At 52.1% G+C, this 19651-nt stretch overlaps 2 protein-coding genes across 4 annotated transcripts; both read right to left on the reverse strand.

The window, feature by feature from the left end:
* Nucleotides 1–91: 91 nt before the first annotated feature.
* Nucleotides 92–10072, reverse strand: P3H3 (prolyl 3-hydroxylase 3). 2 transcript variants are annotated; one of them, XM_027449783.3, is made up of 15 exons: nucleotides 9595–10070; nucleotides 9343–9495; nucleotides 8849–9041; nucleotides 8595–8726; nucleotides 7794–7927; nucleotides 7420–7509; nucleotides 7020–7072; nucleotides 6757–6815; nucleotides 5491–5615; nucleotides 5272–5367; nucleotides 4473–4623; nucleotides 4179–4296; nucleotides 1631–1706; nucleotides 1067–1207; nucleotides 92–794 (listed from the first exon to the last, which is right to left on the reverse strand). In XM_027449783.3, the coding sequence occupies exons 1-15, from the start codon at nucleotides 10024–10026 to the stop codon at nucleotides 582–584; spliced, it is 2166 nt and encodes a 721-aa protein (XP_027305584.3). In that variant the 5' UTR covers nucleotides 10027–10070; the 3' UTR covers nucleotides 92–581. The 2 variants fall into 2 exon arrangements, with proteins under 2 accessions (XP_027305584.3, XP_071899451.1); XM_072043350.1 differs by lacking the exons at nucleotides 92–794; nucleotides 1067–1207; nucleotides 1631–1706 and adding an exon at nucleotides 2524–2542 and having other exon boundaries at nucleotides 9595–10072.
* Nucleotides 10073–10559: 487 nt separating this feature from the next.
* Nucleotides 10560–16001, reverse strand: GPR162 (G protein-coupled receptor 162). Of its 2 annotated transcripts, XM_072043359.1 has the most exons (6): nucleotides 15842–16001; nucleotides 13185–14867; nucleotides 12353–12542; nucleotides 11620–11771; nucleotides 10903–11447; nucleotides 10560–10805 (listed from the first exon to the last, which is right to left on the reverse strand). In XM_072043359.1, the coding sequence occupies exons 2-5, from the start codon at nucleotides 14019–14021 to the stop codon at nucleotides 10920–10922; spliced, it is 1707 nt and encodes a 568-aa protein (XP_071899460.1). In that variant the 5' UTR covers nucleotides 14022–14867; nucleotides 15842–16001; the 3' UTR covers nucleotides 10560–10805; nucleotides 10903–10919. The 2 variants fall into 2 exon arrangements, with proteins under 2 accessions (XP_071899460.1, XP_027305585.1); XM_027449784.3 differs by having other exon boundaries at nucleotides 10560–11447.
* Between the last annotated feature and the right edge of the window lie 3650 nt (nucleotides 16002–19651).

Genomic DNA, 19651 nt, shown 5'->3' on the forward strand with positions numbered 1-19651 from the left:
GGGCTCAATCTCCTTCTGTCGTTTAATTTTCACCAGGATCCCGTCTACACGTGTCCCCTCATGGTGTACAGACTCAAGCTCCCACCACACATATCTGGCATTTTGCTTTTATTCCATATATATTCACAGTCCCTCATCTACTCTGTCACATGCCAATCTCGAGGTTCTGGAGTTTGCAGGCACCGAGGAAATTCAGAGGCTTCTCCTTTTTGAATTCCTGAATGTGAGACCGCCCTTGCTCCTGAATGTCCCCAGGCTCCTCCTCCAGCTCTCGTCTTTGTCCCTGTATGACCAAGCTGGCTCTGAGAGGAGCAGGGTGAGGGGAGCCTGCGCTCTTACTTCTGAGTGACACAAACATGTCGGCAGGGCATTAAAGAAAGATCCTGGAGTTGCTAACCTTAATACACCATCCCCACTCCTGCTTTTCTGCTGCTGGGATGTCACAGAGAAGAAAGCTGCAACCCTCCCCGTCGCTACGGCTCTAGCATGCTAATAAACTGCTTTAGGCCTTCGTGGTCCTCGTACTACCAACACCTGCCAGCCCCCTGTGAGTGCAAGTCCTGCCCTGGGGCCCTGCGTACTCAGAACTCATCTCTGGCCCGTGTCTGCTTGGGGTGCTGCCTCCTGTCCGAGCCAGGCTTGTGCCGCCGGCTCACGGGCCCGGCTCTGCCATCGGGAGCAAGGGGCTCTGAGGAAGATCTGCTGCTGTGGTCAGCGCCCTGATACTCTTCTCCTTCAGGCTGGTTCTGCTCCGTGGCTCTCTGCTCCATCAGCTCCTCTGCCTTCACCCGCTCCTGCAGCCATGGAGAGAAACGATATGAACCCCTCTCTGCTAGGATTTCAGACCTGCTCGCAGGGGCTAACACGACAGACCTCGTCTTTGCCACATCCATCCAGCCCCACTGGAGCCCTTCCCTCTTGTAGGACCCATCGCTGTCTGATCCCTCCACCAAGTACCTTATCAGAGTACAACCGCTGCCCCATGGAGAGACTCAAAACCCATTCCCCAGGGGATTTGATCTAGTCTGGAGGTGCTTGTACACATTTCTCCAGCACGGTCCTTTACCTGCTCAGCATGCTCCTGGGAGTGTGTGTACCAGAGAGCGATGGCGCAGCGCCTGCCACGGCTCACTGCCCGCACGCCATGGGGGTTCTCCTTGCCAGAGCTGAAGGCTACCAGCCTCCCACACTTCGGACGCACCTTGGCCTGCCACGAGAGAGAAGAGACAATGAAGCCAGAACCCCTTGCTCTGGGGTACATTGTCCTTCTACAAAGATTATCTTGCCTCTGGGAGTGTGGAACAGCAAAGAGCCTCCATACATCCACTGCCAGAGTATATGAGCAGAGTAGGCCCAGGAGGGGGACAGAGAAAACCAACGGGAAAACAGAGGTCACAGACTCCCACAGACTGGAAGAGCCTGGAATATCTCTGCTAGAAAGGAGTTAATCTCTCCTCTGTCTGAGATTTGCCTCAATTTGCCTTTAGCTGCCCCTATTTGAATCTGTCACAGCACAAGCACTGTTTTGTTTTTGGAGTAGTGGGATCCAATAACCAACTGTTTTCCTCCCCACCCAGCCTAGAAATCACCCTCAGTCCTTTTTCCTTCCTTTGGCCAGTCCCAGACTTACTGTGACAGTCACAGCATCCATTTCAGTGAAGAAAAGCCCCCCACCTTGGAAGTCATCATTGAGGTAGAGAATGCCACTGTGGACAAAAAGAAAAAGGACATATGGACAGTGAAACACATCTATCCGAGGTGTTTCCCCACTCTACTTGTCACAGGAAAGCATGGCACCTGATTGATGCCAGAGGTTCAAGAAGTGCCTAGACCAGTTACCAGGAGAATCCCTTTGGGGATTTAAACACAGCAGTGCCTAGCTCAGGGGAGTCCCTGAACTGCAAGCCACAAGAGGCTGGAAGTGTACTCCATGGAGTTAGCTCTACACACTCATCCTGATTTATTTATTTATTTTTAAATACTCTTCTGCATGCATCTGTGGCACCATTGTGACAATGCCCTGTGCTAAATGGACCTTGGTTCTGATTTTATATTTTAATATTGGGAATAATGCAAGGCCTGGAAGAGGAGATTAATTAACAAAGAAAGTTACGTCTTAAGAATCAAGGAATAAAGGGTGATATAACAATGGTCAAAAAGAGGCTTGATGCATGTGGAAAAGAAAATTAAAACAAGAAATTTCTTTACTCATACCAGACAAAACGAGAAGCAGTGAGGTGAGTGTGAGATGCAGGTGAGACCACAGTCAACTAAATGAGAAAAAAATGCCTAAGTTCCTCTTGGTATTCAATCAAACTGACAAAGAACGCCAGAGGAACAAAAGAGGCTCATTAATGGACTCCGTGTATGAAACAGATATCAACACTATGGCTGCTGAAGCAAAATGTTAAAGATATAAGGACAATGACAGGATTACCAACCCTGAAGTCCAGAAAGTTACAGCTCTTCTCCCCACAGCGTTTTTAAAAAGACTGAAGTCAGGATGGTGACACGACTTGAGAAAAGCAAGGAGAGCTCTCACCTGTACAAAAGGGCAGGAGGACAGCAATAGTGGCTGAAGCATAAATAGGCCCATCAGCCTGACCTCAGCAGTCTGCAGGGCTTTCAAATCCATTTCTCAGGAGACAGGTAATTGAAGGACAAGAGGTAAATGGAAAATGGGTTTAAAATGTAACATGGGTGTACTAAAAGCAGATTGGGGTAGTTACACAGTCTTTGACAAAACAGATCATTTCCCCAGAGAAAGACAACGTGCTCTGTTTCAGGAGTTTTGGACTCTGTTAAAACAAAGTATTCAGAGCACTGCCACTAAAGAAATTATTAACGAACACAGAGAAGGTGAAGAACAGCATGTGAATAGCACACACTGAATATTGCACAAGCGACACTGACAGCAGTACTGTTCACTTGGAGGAGGATTACGGGAACTCTTGGACTGCTGGGCCCAACTTTGTTTAATATTTTCATTATCATGACCATAGCACAAATACACAGAACAGATCAAGGAAATTTTTAAATAGTGTTTCTTAGATCATCTTGTGCATAGGGGCCTCTTTTAAAAAGACAGCAGAAGAGCTCAAGCCCTTGTTGAGCTGGTTGGTCTATCACACTTCACTCTGAAAGAGAGCTGGAATATTCCTGGAAACAGCTCGGTGGCACAGTTCCAAGAAAGATACTTTAATATGCATTGTGGTACAAGTCAGAGAATCATACTGTCCAGTGAGGAGTGAGGTGACAGGATAACCTCACAAGATAAATAGAGAGCTAACCAGTCATGAGATGGAGCCTTGTAACTTTATGATCTGACTATACCAAGTCAACATCCATGGAAGAAGGGAAATGGAATTAATGACACCAAACAGAATTACCTCTAAGTCCCACATCCCTACTATAGACTGCACAGAGAAAAATTCTGCTCTGGGTTCAGCTGCCACTCAAAGAAAAGGCATGTAAGATTTTTGGTTGCCTGGTGAATATTTGGTTGCCTGAGATGTTGAATAGTGAGAATGAACTGTAGTGACCTGGCCTCATCTGGTTGTGGCGTGCAACACTTATCATCTTGAAAATGTGTTTGTTTGTTTCACAGAAGTGTAACAAAACCTGCTACAAGCTGGAACAGCCTCTCCCATGTAATGAAAAATCCCAACACAACGTATTGACAGTGAATTCTCAGAGATCAATGGGAGAACAGCCACCAAAATACACTGACAGCTCAGACAAAGGAAATCCAAGAAGCCTGGTTCTCCCTCTCCTGTAACGTGTGGACAATGGAGCAGCTAGGCTGTGAAAGACAGAACAAGATTGAAAGAAATATCTTGTCTTAAGGGCTAGAAGTGGACAGTAGTATTGTCATAGACAAGTAGACAAGACAATTTAATATCACGGTTCTAGATCCAAGAAGCCTCCCAGTCTCAACCTGCTCTCTGCCGATGATGGATGTGGAGAGGGAGGAGGTGTAAAGGGTAGATCTTCCCAGCCTAGAGGAGGAGTTTTATAGCTCATTCTGAAGCCACTGATGGAGCCTTCTGTCTGATGCTACAGCCCTGGCTGGCTTTGACCCAACAACCCAAACCAATGGCCTACTTTCTACAGGCTGAGCTCATCCTCTTTTGGGGCCAGGAAGACATTTTGATCTCCACATGATCCCCTTCTCTTACCTGTAATCCCTGTAGACATAGGCAGGTGGTTCTTTCCAGCACTCCTTCCCCTCAGGATCCAACAGACAATTATCAGCATGGACAGGATGACTGAGATCCATGCGACCTTCCTGCTCCTCTGAAAAGGGAAGTTGCAAAAAGGAATAAGGGCATTTTAAATCTCAAGAAAGAATAAGGAATAGAGTGAGGGGTGCGTTGAGAGTAAAGGGATGAGAGTCTCCTGAGAGTATGTGGCTGGGGCTGGGAAGGAGACTCTCCAGGAGAAAGGGACTATCAGAGTAAAGCATTCTTTACCTTCTACAGCTGTGCGGCACACAAGGTGTGTGAATGAGAAATGCAGTTTCTTTCCAGGAGTGAAATAGGATTCTATGATTTTCCGTGATTTCTCACTGGCCTGCAGAAGCAATTTGGCATCTCTCCAGTCCACGTCCCCATTCTGGGCCAGCTACAAGTGAAAAATAAGCCTGTTACAATACTTAGAGACACTCTAAGAAATGACACATGTACACAGCACAGAAGAACAGATCTGCATAAAGTCCTGTGGTCACACAGAAAAGAAAAGAACTTGTTTTCCTCACGAAAACATGTCAGGAGTGCACCTATACGGTGCAGTGATTCTTGCCCTCTACTCAGCACATGAAACACATCTGGAATGCATCATTTTGTGTCCCCCAGTACAGGAGGGACACAGGAAAACTGGTGTGAGTCTTCAGTGGAGGGTCTTAAGACAGCTGGAGGCTTGGAGCGCATGACTTAGAAGAAACACTGAAAAGGGCTGCATTTCTTCAGCCTGGAGTAGAGAACCTTCCACCTTAAATTATTCCACAACTCTAAGCTATGCATGTCTTTAAGACTATTGCATGGGGACAAATAACAATCCCGAAATCCTGCCCCACAAGAGAGAAGGTGCTTGTCAAGCCCTTCGCGTACAATGTGCCTTAATGTGAATGTGGAGGGTCAGGAGAAGCTGCATGTGTTCTTGTAAGGAAGATAACACACCAGAGACCCTGTCCAGAGAGCACTTCATGAAGAAAAATGCTTGGGTGGTAAACATGCTTTATGGACAACCAGGAAGACTCACAGAGCCACTTACCTGCGTGGCCTTCAGCACAGTTAACCCTTCAAATCTCTCATGTGGGGTATGAGGGGACCGCCTCGCTCGGTAGCCATCTCCTGTTCCTGCCGCTGCCTGGAGCAGAACAATGCAGAGGACACACATTAGGTTGCCTTTTCTCCTCACAGCAACATTACAATCTTGCCTGCTGAGGAGGGAAGGACACACACGGCAGCTCCTTCAACATCCAGGCCTCACCTTTGTCAGCCGGAGAAGGTCTTTGCACTCAGACTCCGTTAGGACTCTGTCAAACACAACCCTGTGGGTTCCATTCATCTGTCGGGAATCCATGGTGACAGTGATGCCCTCAAAAGGCAACGGACCTGTAGGAGAAGGAAGCACAGACAGAGATGAGCACGCTTTGGATAAGAAGCCCTCAGATACCAACCCCCAGCCTGGACCAGGAAGTAGAGAGACACTATACATTCTCTGGGAAGACAGGACACTTCCCCAGAAGTGCTAATTCCTCGCAGATCTGGGCCACCTGCACCCCTCACATGCTTCAGGGGAACCAGAGCATCAGCTGGGGGAGCTGGCCTACAGCAAGTGCTTCAGGAGCCAGCAGAAACGTGGGGCTTGCTGGGAGAGCAGCAGGGAGCTGGGGACAGCTGAATGCACTGTGGATCGCAGCAGCAGAACAGGTCCAGCCTCCTGGGGTGAGGCTCTGGAGAAAAGAAGCAGGTAAACACCTCCATCAACCCTCCTGTCTATCATCCATCTTCCCCCAGAAGTACATCCAGTGCATCTTCCTAATTTCTCCAGTCTCAAAGAGAAGTGATGGGTATTAGGTAATAACTTAACCTTTTGATCTTTGGTCTTCTTCCCCCCTCCCCTCTTCTCACCTCTGGATGGTAAGAAGTGCCAATGCACTCAGGCTCTCAGAATGACCTGCTTTCACATGACACAGCAAGAGAATCACTCGGGGCTACTTGATGACAAGAGTCCTGCAAGAGTACAGGACCAGCAAGAATGCAGGACTCTGCACTGCAGCCTTTAGCATTCAGCCACAAAACATTTGGAATGGTGTTTTTCAGGGAAAGACTTGCCCAAGCTGAACAGTCTGGTTCCAGTTTCCATTCCCCCCTGCCTTCTCTTTGTCCCCTTCAGAAAAATGCTGTTTGAAATGGGGTGGCGGAGTTGAACCAGGTTTCGTGCAGGATTCGCTCCTGCCTGTCCACACCAGCTGCACTGAACAGGGATCTGCACGTCCACAGGCTCGTCAAATATCCAGGCAGCTTCTCCAACCACAGTGCTCTTTAAGTTCCCATACCAGAGAGGTAATGCAGCGAGATTTTTCAAGATTACACATGCATCACAGATAGAGAAAAGAAACAGTGAGAAGACGTGCTGAGCCATTCGAGTCAGTCTGCATGTACGCTAGCATTCAAATGTCTGAGGATGGAAGCAAAGACAGCATTTAGCTTAGCTGACTGCATCCAAATCCTTCTTCATGCTTTTACTCACCCCTCTTCTCCCTCTCTTCTACATCCAGAGTTTCCTGCTTTTGCTTCTCTTGATCCTCTCTCGGGAGCAAGGGAAAAAACACAGACCAGGGCTGTCAGCACACAGAGCTATGTCTAACCCTCCTCTGCGGTCAGCATTTCACTTACTATTCCTGCTTTGCCAATCCCTCAGTATTGCTGTTCCTTATATCACCCCTGCCAGTCTGCCCCCATCCCCTACTTCCAAACTTCATTTTCAGTCCTAGTCAACTCATCCAACCTTACCTGTATTTCTGCTTTAGGCTTTCAGGAATCAGCTCATCTGGAGTCCAAAGATCCTGTAGGAACAAATACAGACAGCTCACCACAAAGCAAACTTCTCCCACAGCAGATCAGGACAAACAGATAGTTCCTTGTCCCCCTTCTCCATGGAAGATCAAACCAATGGTTCTGGTCTGAAGCTGAGGAACATCAGATTTGGCTAATGTATATGCTTACTACAGCAGTTTCCAAACAACTTCAGTTGTGAAGCAGCAGAAAAGCCTTAAAAAATCCACCTCACACGTACTTGGGGATCCTGCTCACCAGCATCTGATCCTTTCTGGATCAGGTGCTACCGAAACAAGATCAAGCAACTGTCTTGGTAAAATCGGGGCAGGAAGATTAAGATGGTATCATTACTTACAGGATCATTAAAAGTTCCTCCGAGATGCTCCACTGCATAGTAAATCAACTTCTTCTCCATCAGAGATCTCTGCACATAATGGTGAATATTCTATGGAAGCAAAAAGGCTGTCAAACAACCACTCCACAAAAGGGAACCCCATCCAGGGCAGAAACCTTCTGCCACACACTGCTGTTTGCTATGAGGGCCCAGTTCTGTCCCAGAAAGACCCTGCTTGGTACAGAGTAAAAGCACACTCAGGTTCCAATGTCTTCACTTTTGGGCTTGGCATACATCTGCATTAAGACACATTTCCCTTTTTGTCTCCTGGACCTGGGATCCTGTTGTATGGGACAGGGGAGGGCCAGAAAGTACAGACCTGGGATTGTAACTACCTCTCTTGCCGTGACAGTTGTGTCCTCTCCGAGCTCTGTTTGGTACTGCTTCATCTTCTCCAATACTGGCTCATCCGTGGGATAGAAGAGCAAATAGGAAGCAGCACATTCAGCAGCCAGTGCCTGGTTCCCAACTAGGGCAGGGACAAAACAGAACAAACAGGTATGTCTCTGAAAGACTTGGTGTTAGCAGCAAATATGTATAGGCCAGTCCCACATCTCTCACCAAACATGATGAGGAGCCTGGAGGCTTCTCTGAGATACAAGTTTTTCCAGTGGTCTGACAGAGGAGATGACAGGCAGTTGGGTGAGTATAAAAGGGAGTGGAAGTGTTCAAGAGAAGAGATGAGGCACAAGTAAAAGTGACAGAATGACCAGTGTCAGGAGAAGCCATCATTTCACCTAGGGCTGGCAGGGCTGACTTGGAAGGAACACCACTGTTGACAGGAGATGCATGCGTATGCTCTAGATAAGACATGGGGGCCTGACATGGGGTGTGGACTTGAATTGGAGAGTGCTGTAGGAAAGATTTTTCCACACACACAGTGGAAACAGCCTTATGTTACAGAAGCTGCACAACGAGACTGAAGCAGAGAACAAGAGACCTCTCCCAAGGTGGCTACAGACTCAGGCTTGGGCTTGAGCAAGAGAAGAGAGGTTCTGGGCAGAGCAGGGGAGATGGGAGCAGAAAGGGAGAGGTAGAGCTCAGGTGAGTGGGCTGCTTCTGCCCTCCAGGTCCAGAGACGAGTGGCAAGCTTAGGGGTGCCACAGCATCACCCACTGGTTTGTAGCTGCGCTCACCTTGGTCGTAGGCAAACTGTAGTAAGTCAAGATGAGAGGGTATGAAATCTTCTGTGGCAGAAATCCGCCCTGGCTTTGTGGCAATATCAAGGACGCACTGCTGTCTGCACTTCAAAACCTGAATATAATGGGCTGCAAGAAAGAGAAGCAATGAAAGCCAGCAGCTCTGCTAGATATGAGCACTGGAGAATGGGGCATGCCCACCGTGGGAAGACATGGCCTTCCTACCCATCCCTCTGTGCCTCTAACACTACCTGCAATGGCTTCATAGAGGCCAGGCTGCATCTCCTCCTCCTCCTCTTCCTCCTCCTCCTCCAAAGGCCCTTCACACAGGGCACGGCACTCTTCTAGTGCTGATAGCGCCTCTCTGAGCGACTCCTCCAGTCTGTCCACAGCCTGCAGGTACTCATCTGCATTGTAGTGCTGCACGCCAGCCTCATACGCTTCCTACAAAGGACAGACCCGGGCTCCCCGTTAGCATGGGCGACACGAGAGGACTCCCTGAGACTTTGAGTCTGAGACTCTGGATAGCTGCTCTGATACCTAGGGGTCTGCCCACCACACAGTGCGATTCCTCTGGGGTTAAATGTACTTCTCCAAGACCCTGCAGCCTGCTGTAATTGTCAGTGTAAAACCTCTGTGTCAGGATTGTTAGAGTGTGGCTTCACTGATGTGTGGCACCTTGTCTCAACTCATCCCTAGGATGTGATACGAGCCGCTGATGCCCACTCCTGCACCGAAGCCTTACCCAGTGCGGAGCGGCCTCCAGGTCTCGGAAATTGTCCGCCTTCACCCCCGACATCCGCCGGTACTTCTCCATGTCCTCCCGCATCTGCAGGTGCTGCGGGTTGGCGACGAAGAACGTGTGGGCAGCCGACACGGCCTGATCCAGCTTCTTCAGCTGCGGGGACAAGCCAGCGCGCCTTAACCCCCCTTCCTCACCACCTCACTCGCACCTTCCCCAACCCCCTGAGCAGGGGGGCTGCCCTCGCCGCCCCACCTGGAAGAAGGCGACCTGCAGGTAGTTGTAGGGCTCCCTCTGCTCGAAGTCCCTGCGGACGGCCAGGCTGGCTCGGTGCGCGGAGGGCGCAGCGCCCAGGCGGCCGCCCAGGCAGTGCTGCAGGCAGTCGGCTCTCTGCAGCACCCGCTCGAAGAGAGCCGCTTCCCAGGGCCCGGCGGCCGGCGGATCGCCCAGAAAAGCGGCCTCCCGACGGCAGGAGGCCCGGCAGGAGCGGCGGGCGGCCCGCAGCCCCGCGTAGCTGTGCAGGGAGCGCTGCAGCAGCTCGGCCGCCCGCCCCCAGTCGCGGGCGAAGTACGCCCGCACCCCGTCGGCGTACAGCAGGTCGTAGGGGGCCAGGCGAGACGGAGGGGACGTGGCGGAGGCAGCGCGGAGGAGGAGGAGGAGGAGGAGGAAGCAGGGAAGCGGGGCCATGGCCGAGCCGCCCAGCAGGACGAGGAGGAAGAAGAGGAGGAGGAGGAGGAGGCTCTGGGCACGCCCCGCGGGGCGGGCGGCGAGGCTGGAGGTGGGGGGCGGTGGGGGCGGCACGCCACCGCGCGGTGCGCCCCGACCCGCCGTCTGCCACCGGGGATTTGGGGGGGGGGGACAGCCAAACACAACATCACGGCTCCGGGTCTTTCCGGAGATAACATATTTTCAAGCCAGAGGTTGCCTCTAAGACCCCAGAGGCAGCTCCTGTTTAGCTCCAGGCAGCCTAAGTCTCCCCTGACATGGGATCTCCTCACCCCATCTCCCATCACGACTCCTCCACACAAGCCTCCTTCCCTTTCCCCAGGCTTTTGGGAACCCGCTGCCCTCCGGACGCACTGCTGCGGGAAGGAGCCTTGCACGTTTGGCATCTTTCCCTCCCAGAAGCCAGCAAAGCTTCGTTAAGCGTTGGGCCAATCGTTCCGTTTCCGTGGAAACAAGATTATTGCTAATATATGATTTTAAAAACAGACACGATCGACACTCCAAATATAGAATTTTAATACCATTCCGTGCCTGCCTCGTCTCGCAGGGCAGAGCGAATGCGAGGGTGGAGTTCACAAGGGGACGGGACCGGCAAGGGTGCCAAGTGGCTGTGGCGGCGGCGGGTGCCTCTGTAACCTGCGAGCAGGCACAGGTCGGTGTCCGTGTCCGTAGAGCTCCGTTCTGCAGGGCTGTCACACTTCTTTTACCCCACCACCACCGCGGGGTGCCGCGTTTCCTGCCTGCTGGCGAGAAAGATGAGAATGCGAATTAGTACTCGGGGTCCCGGGACGAGGGGGACGTCTGGAGTTTCGTTTAAAAATCGTGATGGCACCGCACGTTTCCGATGCTGTCCCTCATAGTTTGGGCTCCTGGAAGGTCTGTGCCTCACAGGCCTCCGGCGTCCTTTCCCGTGGCGCCTGCTCCCCGTCCTGCCGATGCCAGGCCTCGTTGCCGGCCAGCGAGCAGCGCCGCGGCCGCTCGGCGCTCTCCTCCTCCCTGCTGCCGAGGGAGAGGCGGCGCTCGCGGCGCGATGCCAGCGGGAGACGGGAGTGCCGTGGGCTGCAGGCTGGGGTGGGCTGCGGCGTCTCGTCAATGAAGGTGGTGATCTCATCTCGGAAGAAGCAGGCGCTGGAGCTGGACACCCGCGGCACCAGCCCCCCCTCCAAAAACTGCCGTAGGGTTGTCAGCTCGTCTTCCGGGGGCCGCCGGCGGTGCTGGTAGTCATGCAGCTGAGGAGGCAAGAAGCTGGGGACTCCAGGCTTGCGGGGGGTGGCAATGCGGATGTCGTCAGATGAAGACCACTTGTGTAGGAAGGATGGAGTGGAGCGGTGGGTGGAGAAGATGTTAGTCTCATCATGCGACATTCTCCGGGAGATAGGGACCTGGGAAATGGAGAAGGAGGCAGGTGATTGATGGAAGACTTGGAGAAGAGGCAGAACGGAAGGGGAGTATCTGAGGCCTTCCGAGAGAGGAGAGCCCACAGAACGCAAACATACGGGAGACCGACAGGGAAGGAGGTGGGTCGTGGGGCTGTCCCGACAGCCGGCAGCTCACCTGCAGGTAATGCACCTTGTCCTGGGGCAACAACATGTGGTGCATGGGTAGCAGTTTGATATCCCGAGAGTCCCGCTTCACAGCTGCAGCACCGTTGGCATCAAATCTCACTTTGCAGATCCTGCCATCACCGTAATCGTCACACACGCCATCTGTTGGCAAGGAGAATGACAGGCAACACTTCCCAGACAGAAGATGAGCATTATCAGGACACCTTGATGCCATCCTAATGCTTGTCTGACTTCAGCTGCACTACTTGCAGCCATCGAGACTCATCTCCGAACAAGGACCTTTTCTTTCTGCTGCCAGCAGGACTAAAGGACACAAAGACCACCTTGTTTCTTCTGTCTCACTTTGCAATCTCTCCCTGCCAGAACGTGGACCTTTGTACCAGCAAGTTGGGCTGAGGCCTGGGGGTGTGTCTCTTTCAATGCGGTTTGACAGCTACACATCGTCTCTTTTATCTAATCTGTAGGTTGTTGCATTGATTTTGCTGGGATGCTAGCGACTCCTAAGGCAGCAAGCGAATGGCAGAGCCTGCTCCAGAATAAATTTTCAAAATAATTTTGTAAATAATACCTGCTTACTGAATCCAAGCTCTAACAGGAATCCCATACTGCCGCCCACAACATCTCTCCCAGTGCCATTATGTCCCTTTCCCAAGGCAGGTCACTGTAGTATTTTGGGAAGGGGGTTACTGAAGAAAGTGACTGTAGGGCGGTGAGGGGCTTACCGTCATCTCCATCCTCCTCAGACATGATAGCCACGCACTGCTCCCACACGGTGCGGAGATCTGCTCGGTAGCGCTCGCAGGACCAGATGAAGGAGGGGAGAAGCAGGGTCTGCACCATGGAGCACCAGAGCACGGCGAGGACCATCCAGGTGGGGGCCGTGTCATAGCGCAGGCTAAAAAAGCTCACAACCTTGGCGGTAGGAGAGAGAAACAAGGCCAATAAAGGAGACAGAAATGGGGATCAAAGGAGAAGGATAACAAGAGTCACTTCTGTAGCAGAATATCATCTGTCAGTAAAGGGTTCATCAAGCTAATACCCTATGCCCCTTTGAAAAATTGTTCATGGTTTGCTGGAGCGTATTGTGCGCTGTGATCTCTCTAATATGAGACTTGGTGTTAGCACCCTTCTTCCCTGTGCTCATTATGAACTGAAGCTAAATAGGTACAAAGAAAAGACAGAGACTGGAAAAAAATACATGATTAAAGCCTCTGTTCTCTTAATAGTTCATTTTAAGAACTTTCTCAGCTCTCCAGTTTTGCAGAGAATCGACCAGCCAGCCAAAACCTGAGTGCTGACTACAAACACACCAGCAGAAGGAAAAAAGACAACTCTCTACAACAGCTGTTAAAGCTGGTGTATCTGTTCTCCAGAAGCAAACTGGAGAGGCAGAAATCTCATCCTTTTTACAAGGGTAGATGCCCCTGTGCATTCCTGTACATTTGCAGAATAATCTCCTCTCCAGTCTCCTCTTGGCCACTTAAAACTTTCACAGTGCAGAAATCGAGTTTAGCTGCAGGCTTTGCAAAGGGGCAGGGAGAGCTTGCTGCTTACCAAGATGGGCACCCCGGTGAGCGTGTCATACAGGAAGACGATGGCGCTGATGAGGTTGGTCATCTGCAGGGAGGTCTTGGCTGACTCGGAGCCGTCCAGCGAGGACCTCCTCTTGCCCCGCACGTCCTCCACCACAATGGCTGGCACGTTGAAAGTGTTGTGTGCTGATGAGCAGGATGATGCTTCCTCTGCCCGCTGATGGCGGCACTGCTGGCGCCTTCTGTGCGCCCACAGGGTCTGGTAGAAGGTGATCCCCACGCACACCAAGCCCATGACGATTCCTCCGAGCAGCAGGAGGCTAAAGCAGACGCCAAAGCCCAGCCCGATCTTGCTGACAATGAACTGGCAGCCGCGGGCATAGTACCGCTCGCCGTTGTTGTGCCAGCCGATGGAGGGCAGGGTGGAGAGGATGAAGGACACCATCCAGATGCCCATGACGGCGTGCAGAGCCTGCTTCTTGGCATTGCTCAGCCGGTAGTTGACCGGCCACCTCACCATCCACATGCGGTGGTAGGAGAGGGAGGCCACCGTGAAGCAGGTGGCCAGGGCCAGGGTGTAGTAGGTGGAGACAAAGACCTTGCAGATGCTCTCGTTCCAGTCATAGTCGGAGGACTCGCGCCGCAGCTGCACCACGGCGTAGGTGGTGAGGGGCACCGCTGCCATAAGGATGTGAGTCCCAGCAAGGAAGCAGAGCAGCAGCTCCAGGGGCTTGTGTTTCTGCTGTTTGGCTGTGATGCTGAGGATAATCCAAGAGTTGGCCAACAAGGCGAGCATCCCGCATGCCAGCCACCACAGTGAGTTGTTGTGCAAGGTGGACTCTGATTCAGAGTCCCCCATGCTGCCACCCCTGCTAGGCTGCGCCCTGTCCCTGCCGCGGGGTTACTGTAAGAGGGCGAAAGGGACTCCGCGCGGGGGGAACCACGTCCCTCCTCATCTGCGCTGCACGCACGCTGGGGGGTTCCTCAAGGCATTGTCACCAGCTGCGAGGCGTAACAGCCTTCAGCTCTGTCTCACTTTCAGTGCCCCCCTTCCCTGTTGCTTGCTTATATTTCTTCCGCTCGCTCTAACTCTTTCACCTGTTTTTTCCGTTCTCTTTCTGTCTGCCACCTTCGTTCCTTCTCATGAACACTTGTCGGTGCTTCTTCCCTCAGTCTCTCATGCTCACTTTTGCTTTTCCTCTCCATCTATTTCATTCCCTTTCTCTACTCTTCCCCCAAAGAAAAAGCTCCCCTTACTTAATGTGCTGCCCGGACACAAACTGGTGGCACTTCGGGCAGTTTGATAGCACTGGGTGCCTGTTGCCCAGCGTCCTAGTGAACGAGGAACTAGCAAAGAGTTTCAGAGAAGACGAAGGTCCCACGGAAAAGGTGAGGGTGGTGTATACACAGTGCGTAACCTCCGTCTGACCAAATGCCACACTCGTGGCCAGGTGGAGGTGCTGGCAAGGGTGTCAGAGAGCCATCAACGGAGAGTGAAGGGTGAGGAAGAAGATTCAGGGAGTTTCCTAGCCCAGACCCCGCAGCACCCTCACTGCATTGTCCTTTTTGCTGTCCTCCAGGGCTCAGCCTGCTCTTTCAAGCTTCCCTGCACAGCGCAGGGCAGAGCTAGCAAACAATAAGGAGATGGCGGGGAGGGGAAGATCCTTTACAAAGGTTCCCTTGGAGATTCAGGGCAGGAGGTTCACTGTAGAAGAAAGAAAAGAAAAAAAAGTAATTTAAGATCGTACCATCTTCCTAGATCTCTCTCCTTGCCCGCACAAACACATTGTCATGACTTAGGCTTCGCAGAGCCCTTCCTGTGTCTTTCAGGGAACAGAAGACCCAGATTTGTGCCGGTACCTGCATACCTCTGGCCCTTCCCGAGCTCCTCAGACACCCTGCTCTCCCTGCTGTTCCAGTCCCAGGCTCCCCACCCAGCATATTAATAACGCCGCCTTTTAAACCGATGCCCTCATCTGCATTGCTCCCTGCCATTCCCAAACACCCGTGCCAACACCCCCTGCTCCCAGTGTGCAGCTCCCACCGCCACGCCAGCCCTTGCACCCCTGCTTCTCGCTGTCAGCACTCAGGACTCCAACCTGCCCATCCCACCCGACCCAGGGCTGCGGTCCCCTAGGTCCCCTGCCCCAGCACCGCACCGAAACCCCACGGCCCTGCAGCACAACACACCTCGCACTTCTGCCCTGCGGGGACGGCGGCCTCACCCCGAACTGACCCAAACTCATTCCCCCTGAGACCCCGAGGCCGTGCGAGCTGCTCCCACCTCCCCCCCTCCCCATCCTTTTGGCTCTCCCTGATTTCTCCCTAACCACCTGCGGCTTTCCCCCGCTTTGCAGCCGAGCACCCCATCGCGGCTTGTGGGAGCTGGCCCCGTTCCTCTCAGCCCTATCTCCCCCCCATGCCACCATCACACGTTTGCAGCTAGGCCTCCCCGCTAACCCCGGGGGGCCGCATTTCCTCGCAGCCCCCCCCCCCTCCCGCCGCCCTCCCCAGCCGCAGCGCCCCCGGCGCAGGGCGTGCGATGCTCGGCGCTGCCCCGCACCTCGCGGGGGGCCGGGGGCGGCCGAGCCCAGCCCAGCCCAGCCCAGCCCAGCCCGGCCCAGCCCGGTGGAGGCGAGGCGGGGGCCGATCGCGGTGGCGGGGGGGGCCCCATCCTACCTCTGCTGGAGCTGCCATGGCGACGCCCCGCTCCGCCGCCCCCGGCCGCCGCAGCGGCCGCCGCAAGCAGCAGCCCCGGCCCCTGGCTCCGGCCATCCGCCCGCCGGGCGGGGCGACGGCGGGGGCCGAGCAGCCGGGGGGGGCGGGCAGGCAGCGGCAAGAGGGAAGGGAAGGGAAGGGAAGGAGGGAGGGAGCGGATTCAGGGCCTGCCCAGCGCGATCACCCTGTCAGATTGCACGCCCCGCTGTCAGTGTTGGCTGCATCCATCCATCCCAAGAGCATTGGGTACCAGAGAATCTCAGCAGCAGAAGAAGAGACCCTTGGGCAAGGCAGCTCAGGCCCAGCTCTCGGTGGTCAGGCAGCTCCAGAGGTGCTGTCCCTACGACCTGCGTTAGCTGCGGTGACTGCTCCTTGGCATGCAGGAGCAGCCCGGTGGAACAGCCCCGTGGTTGTGCATCTCAGCAGCTGGGCTACCAGGAGCCAGGGACGTGTAGGAAGGGACAGCCACGATCATTTCGACCCCTTCAGTCACTTCTCAACTCCTATCATTTGCAGCAGGCTTATGCCTCGAAGTGAGAAGGTCTACATCCATAAATGTAAACACTCGTGCAGCTCCAATAATGGCATTTGTATGAATTATTTAATGTGATAGCTTCCACGTTACCGTCGTGATTCAGAAGTTGAGTCTCCGTAGTGTGAATTGTAAGCCCGCCTATGTGGGTGAATAAATCCTCTTGTTATCTCAGGGGAACTGCAAGCCAAGCTCCTGGCACTTTCTGTGCTGCCTTCCTGCCTCAGCTCCCTGCAGGTGGTAGCATCTCGTAGCCCTTTTCGTGGCTTGGGCTACACCTGCCCAGAGAGATGTGAGCAAAGCTGGATGGGGACAGGTCCTGCTTTCTCAAGGGGGCTTCTGGTGATTGAAAAATGTGCCTGGGTTCTTAGCTTGCATGGAAACACAAAATTGAAGATTTACTGTGAAGTGGTATGAACCCTCTGGTAAGGAGAGCATTTAGCCTAGGGCTGTCATACTCCGAAGCAGATGCTAGTCCATTTGTCCATCTCATCTGAATGGATTTCTCTATGGTTTAATCTGTGTAAATATGCAAGTTGTGATGAAAATAGGTTTTATTTGGTGCTTTGACCACCTCTGAATAAAAGATAGAAATGCTAGAAGTGAACCCCCCCGGACTCATCTCCTAGAAGGACTTACAGAGATTGGAGTGATTTCTAATGCCTACAGAGTCAGGCTGGACTCCAACCAGTGATCTGCTGTCCAAAGGCTCAGTACCCTACCAGAATATCCTAATGCGTCCAGGCCCAAAGAAACACTGCTGTTACCATGCCAAATTGTAAAATTGTTTTCTGGAAAAGTTCACTGCATATAGATCAGTTCTTTCTGGACAGCAGCTCTGACGAGCAAGGAAAATGCTGTACGCAGTGGTTGCCTTTTATGCCTAAAGGAACAGATCTCATTAACAAGAGACAAGCACCAACATCATAAAAGCAAAAGCATTAACAGAAGCATTAATGGAATAACCAAATCCACTTCTAATGGCAGGGCTTTGATGGGCTGCAGCTCTTCCTCGGGGCTTTGCTTGTGACCATGGGAAGCTTCCCATGTTTCTTACAGACCATGGATTCAGTTAAATCCAGGCGCAGAGCCCCAAAGTGAACTCTAAGGTTTACACAGCCACTTGTGAGGCGATCCTGGTATGCTTGCTCACAGGTTTCCTGGCATCCTTTCTGGCTCTTTGAGCAGGGTGTGGTTAATGGCTAACAGTAAGCCAGCCAAGCAGATACATTAGCATATTTGACCAGAAAAGACAGCAACTGCAATGTAGATTTATCATATCCAAACCTTAGGTTCTATTTCTAGCACTGTATGAAAAGATTTAGCGAGATCTCTCGGTTAATTCATCTACAAAATGGGCAAGTGCTAATAGCTCAGCTCGGGAGACAGAAGACATTGTCTAATGCTGGTCATGAGCTACACAGAAATATTAAGGGCTTGCCATATTAAAAAAAAAAAAAAAAAAAAAAAAAAAAAAAGGATTCAAACTTGTGAATGCTTGTTTTCAGCTGGATGCTTTTCCTCAGGTGGGCACATTCTAAAAGATTTTTTCCTCATAAATATTTGTACTTTATATTTTCCTTGAGAAAAGGAAGTACCAGCATAGGCTTGTCAGACATGGTGGTTATAAAGCTGCATGCTCTTTGGCAGAGGTGCATATATCCTCCTGTTTCCCCTACGCCCAACCTGCCTGATGTCATGCTTTCTATGTTCTTGTCTTCTCTATTTTACTGACCCCTTTTTCATCCCTTCTGTGCTTTTGGCCTGAGGCAGTGAGTTCCTGTCCGTAAAGGATGCAAAGATGTCATTTTAGAATGTAATTGTGCTACTTTTTAAAATCCCCAAACACTACACGGAGAGAATAACTAGGAGTTCCTGACCTGTTAATCTGGGAACCTATAATGTCAGGAGTGAGCCAAAATGATTTCTTTGCTTCGTATTTGTAACACAGAATTACAATATTAATTTTACTACCAATTATCCTAGCTTGTCTAAGTATCTCTGAGTTATCTGAACATCAAGAAATCACTTAAAAAAAAAAAAAAGTTCAAAAATAGTTTGGGATTTCAGCAGTGAGATAAAGTGAAATGAGAAGAGGGTTAAGCACAGAGTCCTCCCTTCTAGACCTTGGGGACACGGGAAGAAACACATGGGGCCATTTGGCTCTGAATGCTGAGGGATGGGAGTGCTTTGCTGCAGGGAGCACGAGGCAGTGGGGCCTCACACTGCAGTCAAGGGGCAGAAATAAACTAGGAAGTTTATTTCTGCCCAATAAATTGGGGAGGCAGAGGAGACAGTTATAGAAGAAAAAGGGTCTGGACAACAGGGGTTGTTGGTTTTGGCTGAGGGGAATATTCCAAGCACTTTGGTGTAATCGTTACACTGAGCACCCCTGACACTGTGCTCATTTCCATTCTTACAGCTCTGAGAGCTGACCTCTCCTTAAACCCCCTCCTGTCTTGCTGAGCAGACTGATGGGCATCAGCTGGCACCCGAGGCAAGCTGGCAGTTCAGGGACAGGACAAGAGCAAGAAGAGCGTGTACAGGGTGTGGACTGGGGTTTTTCCAAAACTGGACACCGTAGCAGGCTTCCTGGTGAGGTGGTGGCCCCATGCCTGTCAGTGTTCAGGAGGCATTTGGATAATGTCCTTAACAAGATGCTTCAGCTTTTCTGTAGCCCTGACGTGGTCAAGCAGTTGGACTCGATGACCTTTGTAGGTCCCTTCCAACTGAACTATTCTTTTCTAAAATCAGTGTAGCTTTGTGTGCACAAGCACAGACTATGGGAAGGAAAAAGACGTCGGTGTGCCTTCCTCTCTCCGTGTCGTGTGAAGACGGTGGTGGAGGAGCCAGCAGGGCACTGGTGGTGGCTGCCCAGGGGCTGGCCCACACCTGCTGCCACAGCTGCATCCCCTCTGCAGGGGCAGCAGTGGCTGTGGCAGCTTTCAGACAGGGAGGGTGACTGGTAGGCTTCCCCCAGCTCACAGGTGGTGGCTCTGCCGTTGTAGCCACCTGTGCTTTTTTTCAACTGTGCCATGCTGACATGATGGTGACAGAGAAACCCCCTCTCGCACCAGCAATCCCGCAGAGGGTTGTGTGTGGGGACAGCACTGTGTCTCTTTCTGCCTCTCCCCAGCAAGCCCAGAGCAAATTAGCAAACCTGGAGTACAGTCAGTGACAGCTGTAGGACCTTAAGGCCTCTATGACCCATCTCTAGCAGAATGGAGAATTACCTTATA

This window comes from Anas platyrhynchos, chromosome 1 (assembly GCF_047663525.1).
Source record: "Anas platyrhynchos isolate ZD024472 breed Pekin duck chromosome 1, IASCAAS_PekinDuck_T2T, whole genome shotgun sequence".
Classification (NCBI taxonomy): domain Eukaryota; kingdom Metazoa; phylum Chordata; class Aves; order Anseriformes; family Anatidae; genus Anas; species Anas platyrhynchos.

Excerpts from the sequence above, each read along its gene's own strand:
- P3H3 (XM_027449783.3), bottom strand. The coding sequence starts at position 10,026 with ATGGCCCCGCTTCCCTGCTTCCTCCTCCTCCTCCTCCTCCTCCGCGCT. Across the intron at positions 7,510-7,793 it reads CAACTGTCACGGCAAGAGAG|AATATTCACCATTATGTGCA; the intron begins GTAGTTACAATC and ends TTGCTTCCATAG. Across the intron at positions 4,297-4,472 it reads GTGCCGCACAGCTGTAGAAG|AGGAGCAGGAAGGTCGCATG; the intron begins GTAAAGAATGCT and ends TTCCCTTTTCAG.
- GPR162 (XM_072043359.1), bottom strand. The coding sequence starts at position 14,021 with ATGGGGGACTCTGAATCAGAGTCCACCTTGCACAACAACTCACTGTGG. Across the intron at positions 11,772-12,352 it reads TGAGGAGGATGGAGATGACG|ATGGCGTGTGTGACGATTAC; the intron begins GTAAGCCCCTCA and ends CCTTGCCAACAG. Across the intron at positions 11,448-11,619 it reads ACAAGGTGCATTACCTGCAG|GTCCCTATCTCCCGGAGAAT; the intron begins GTGAGCTGCCGG and ends TCCATTTCCCAG.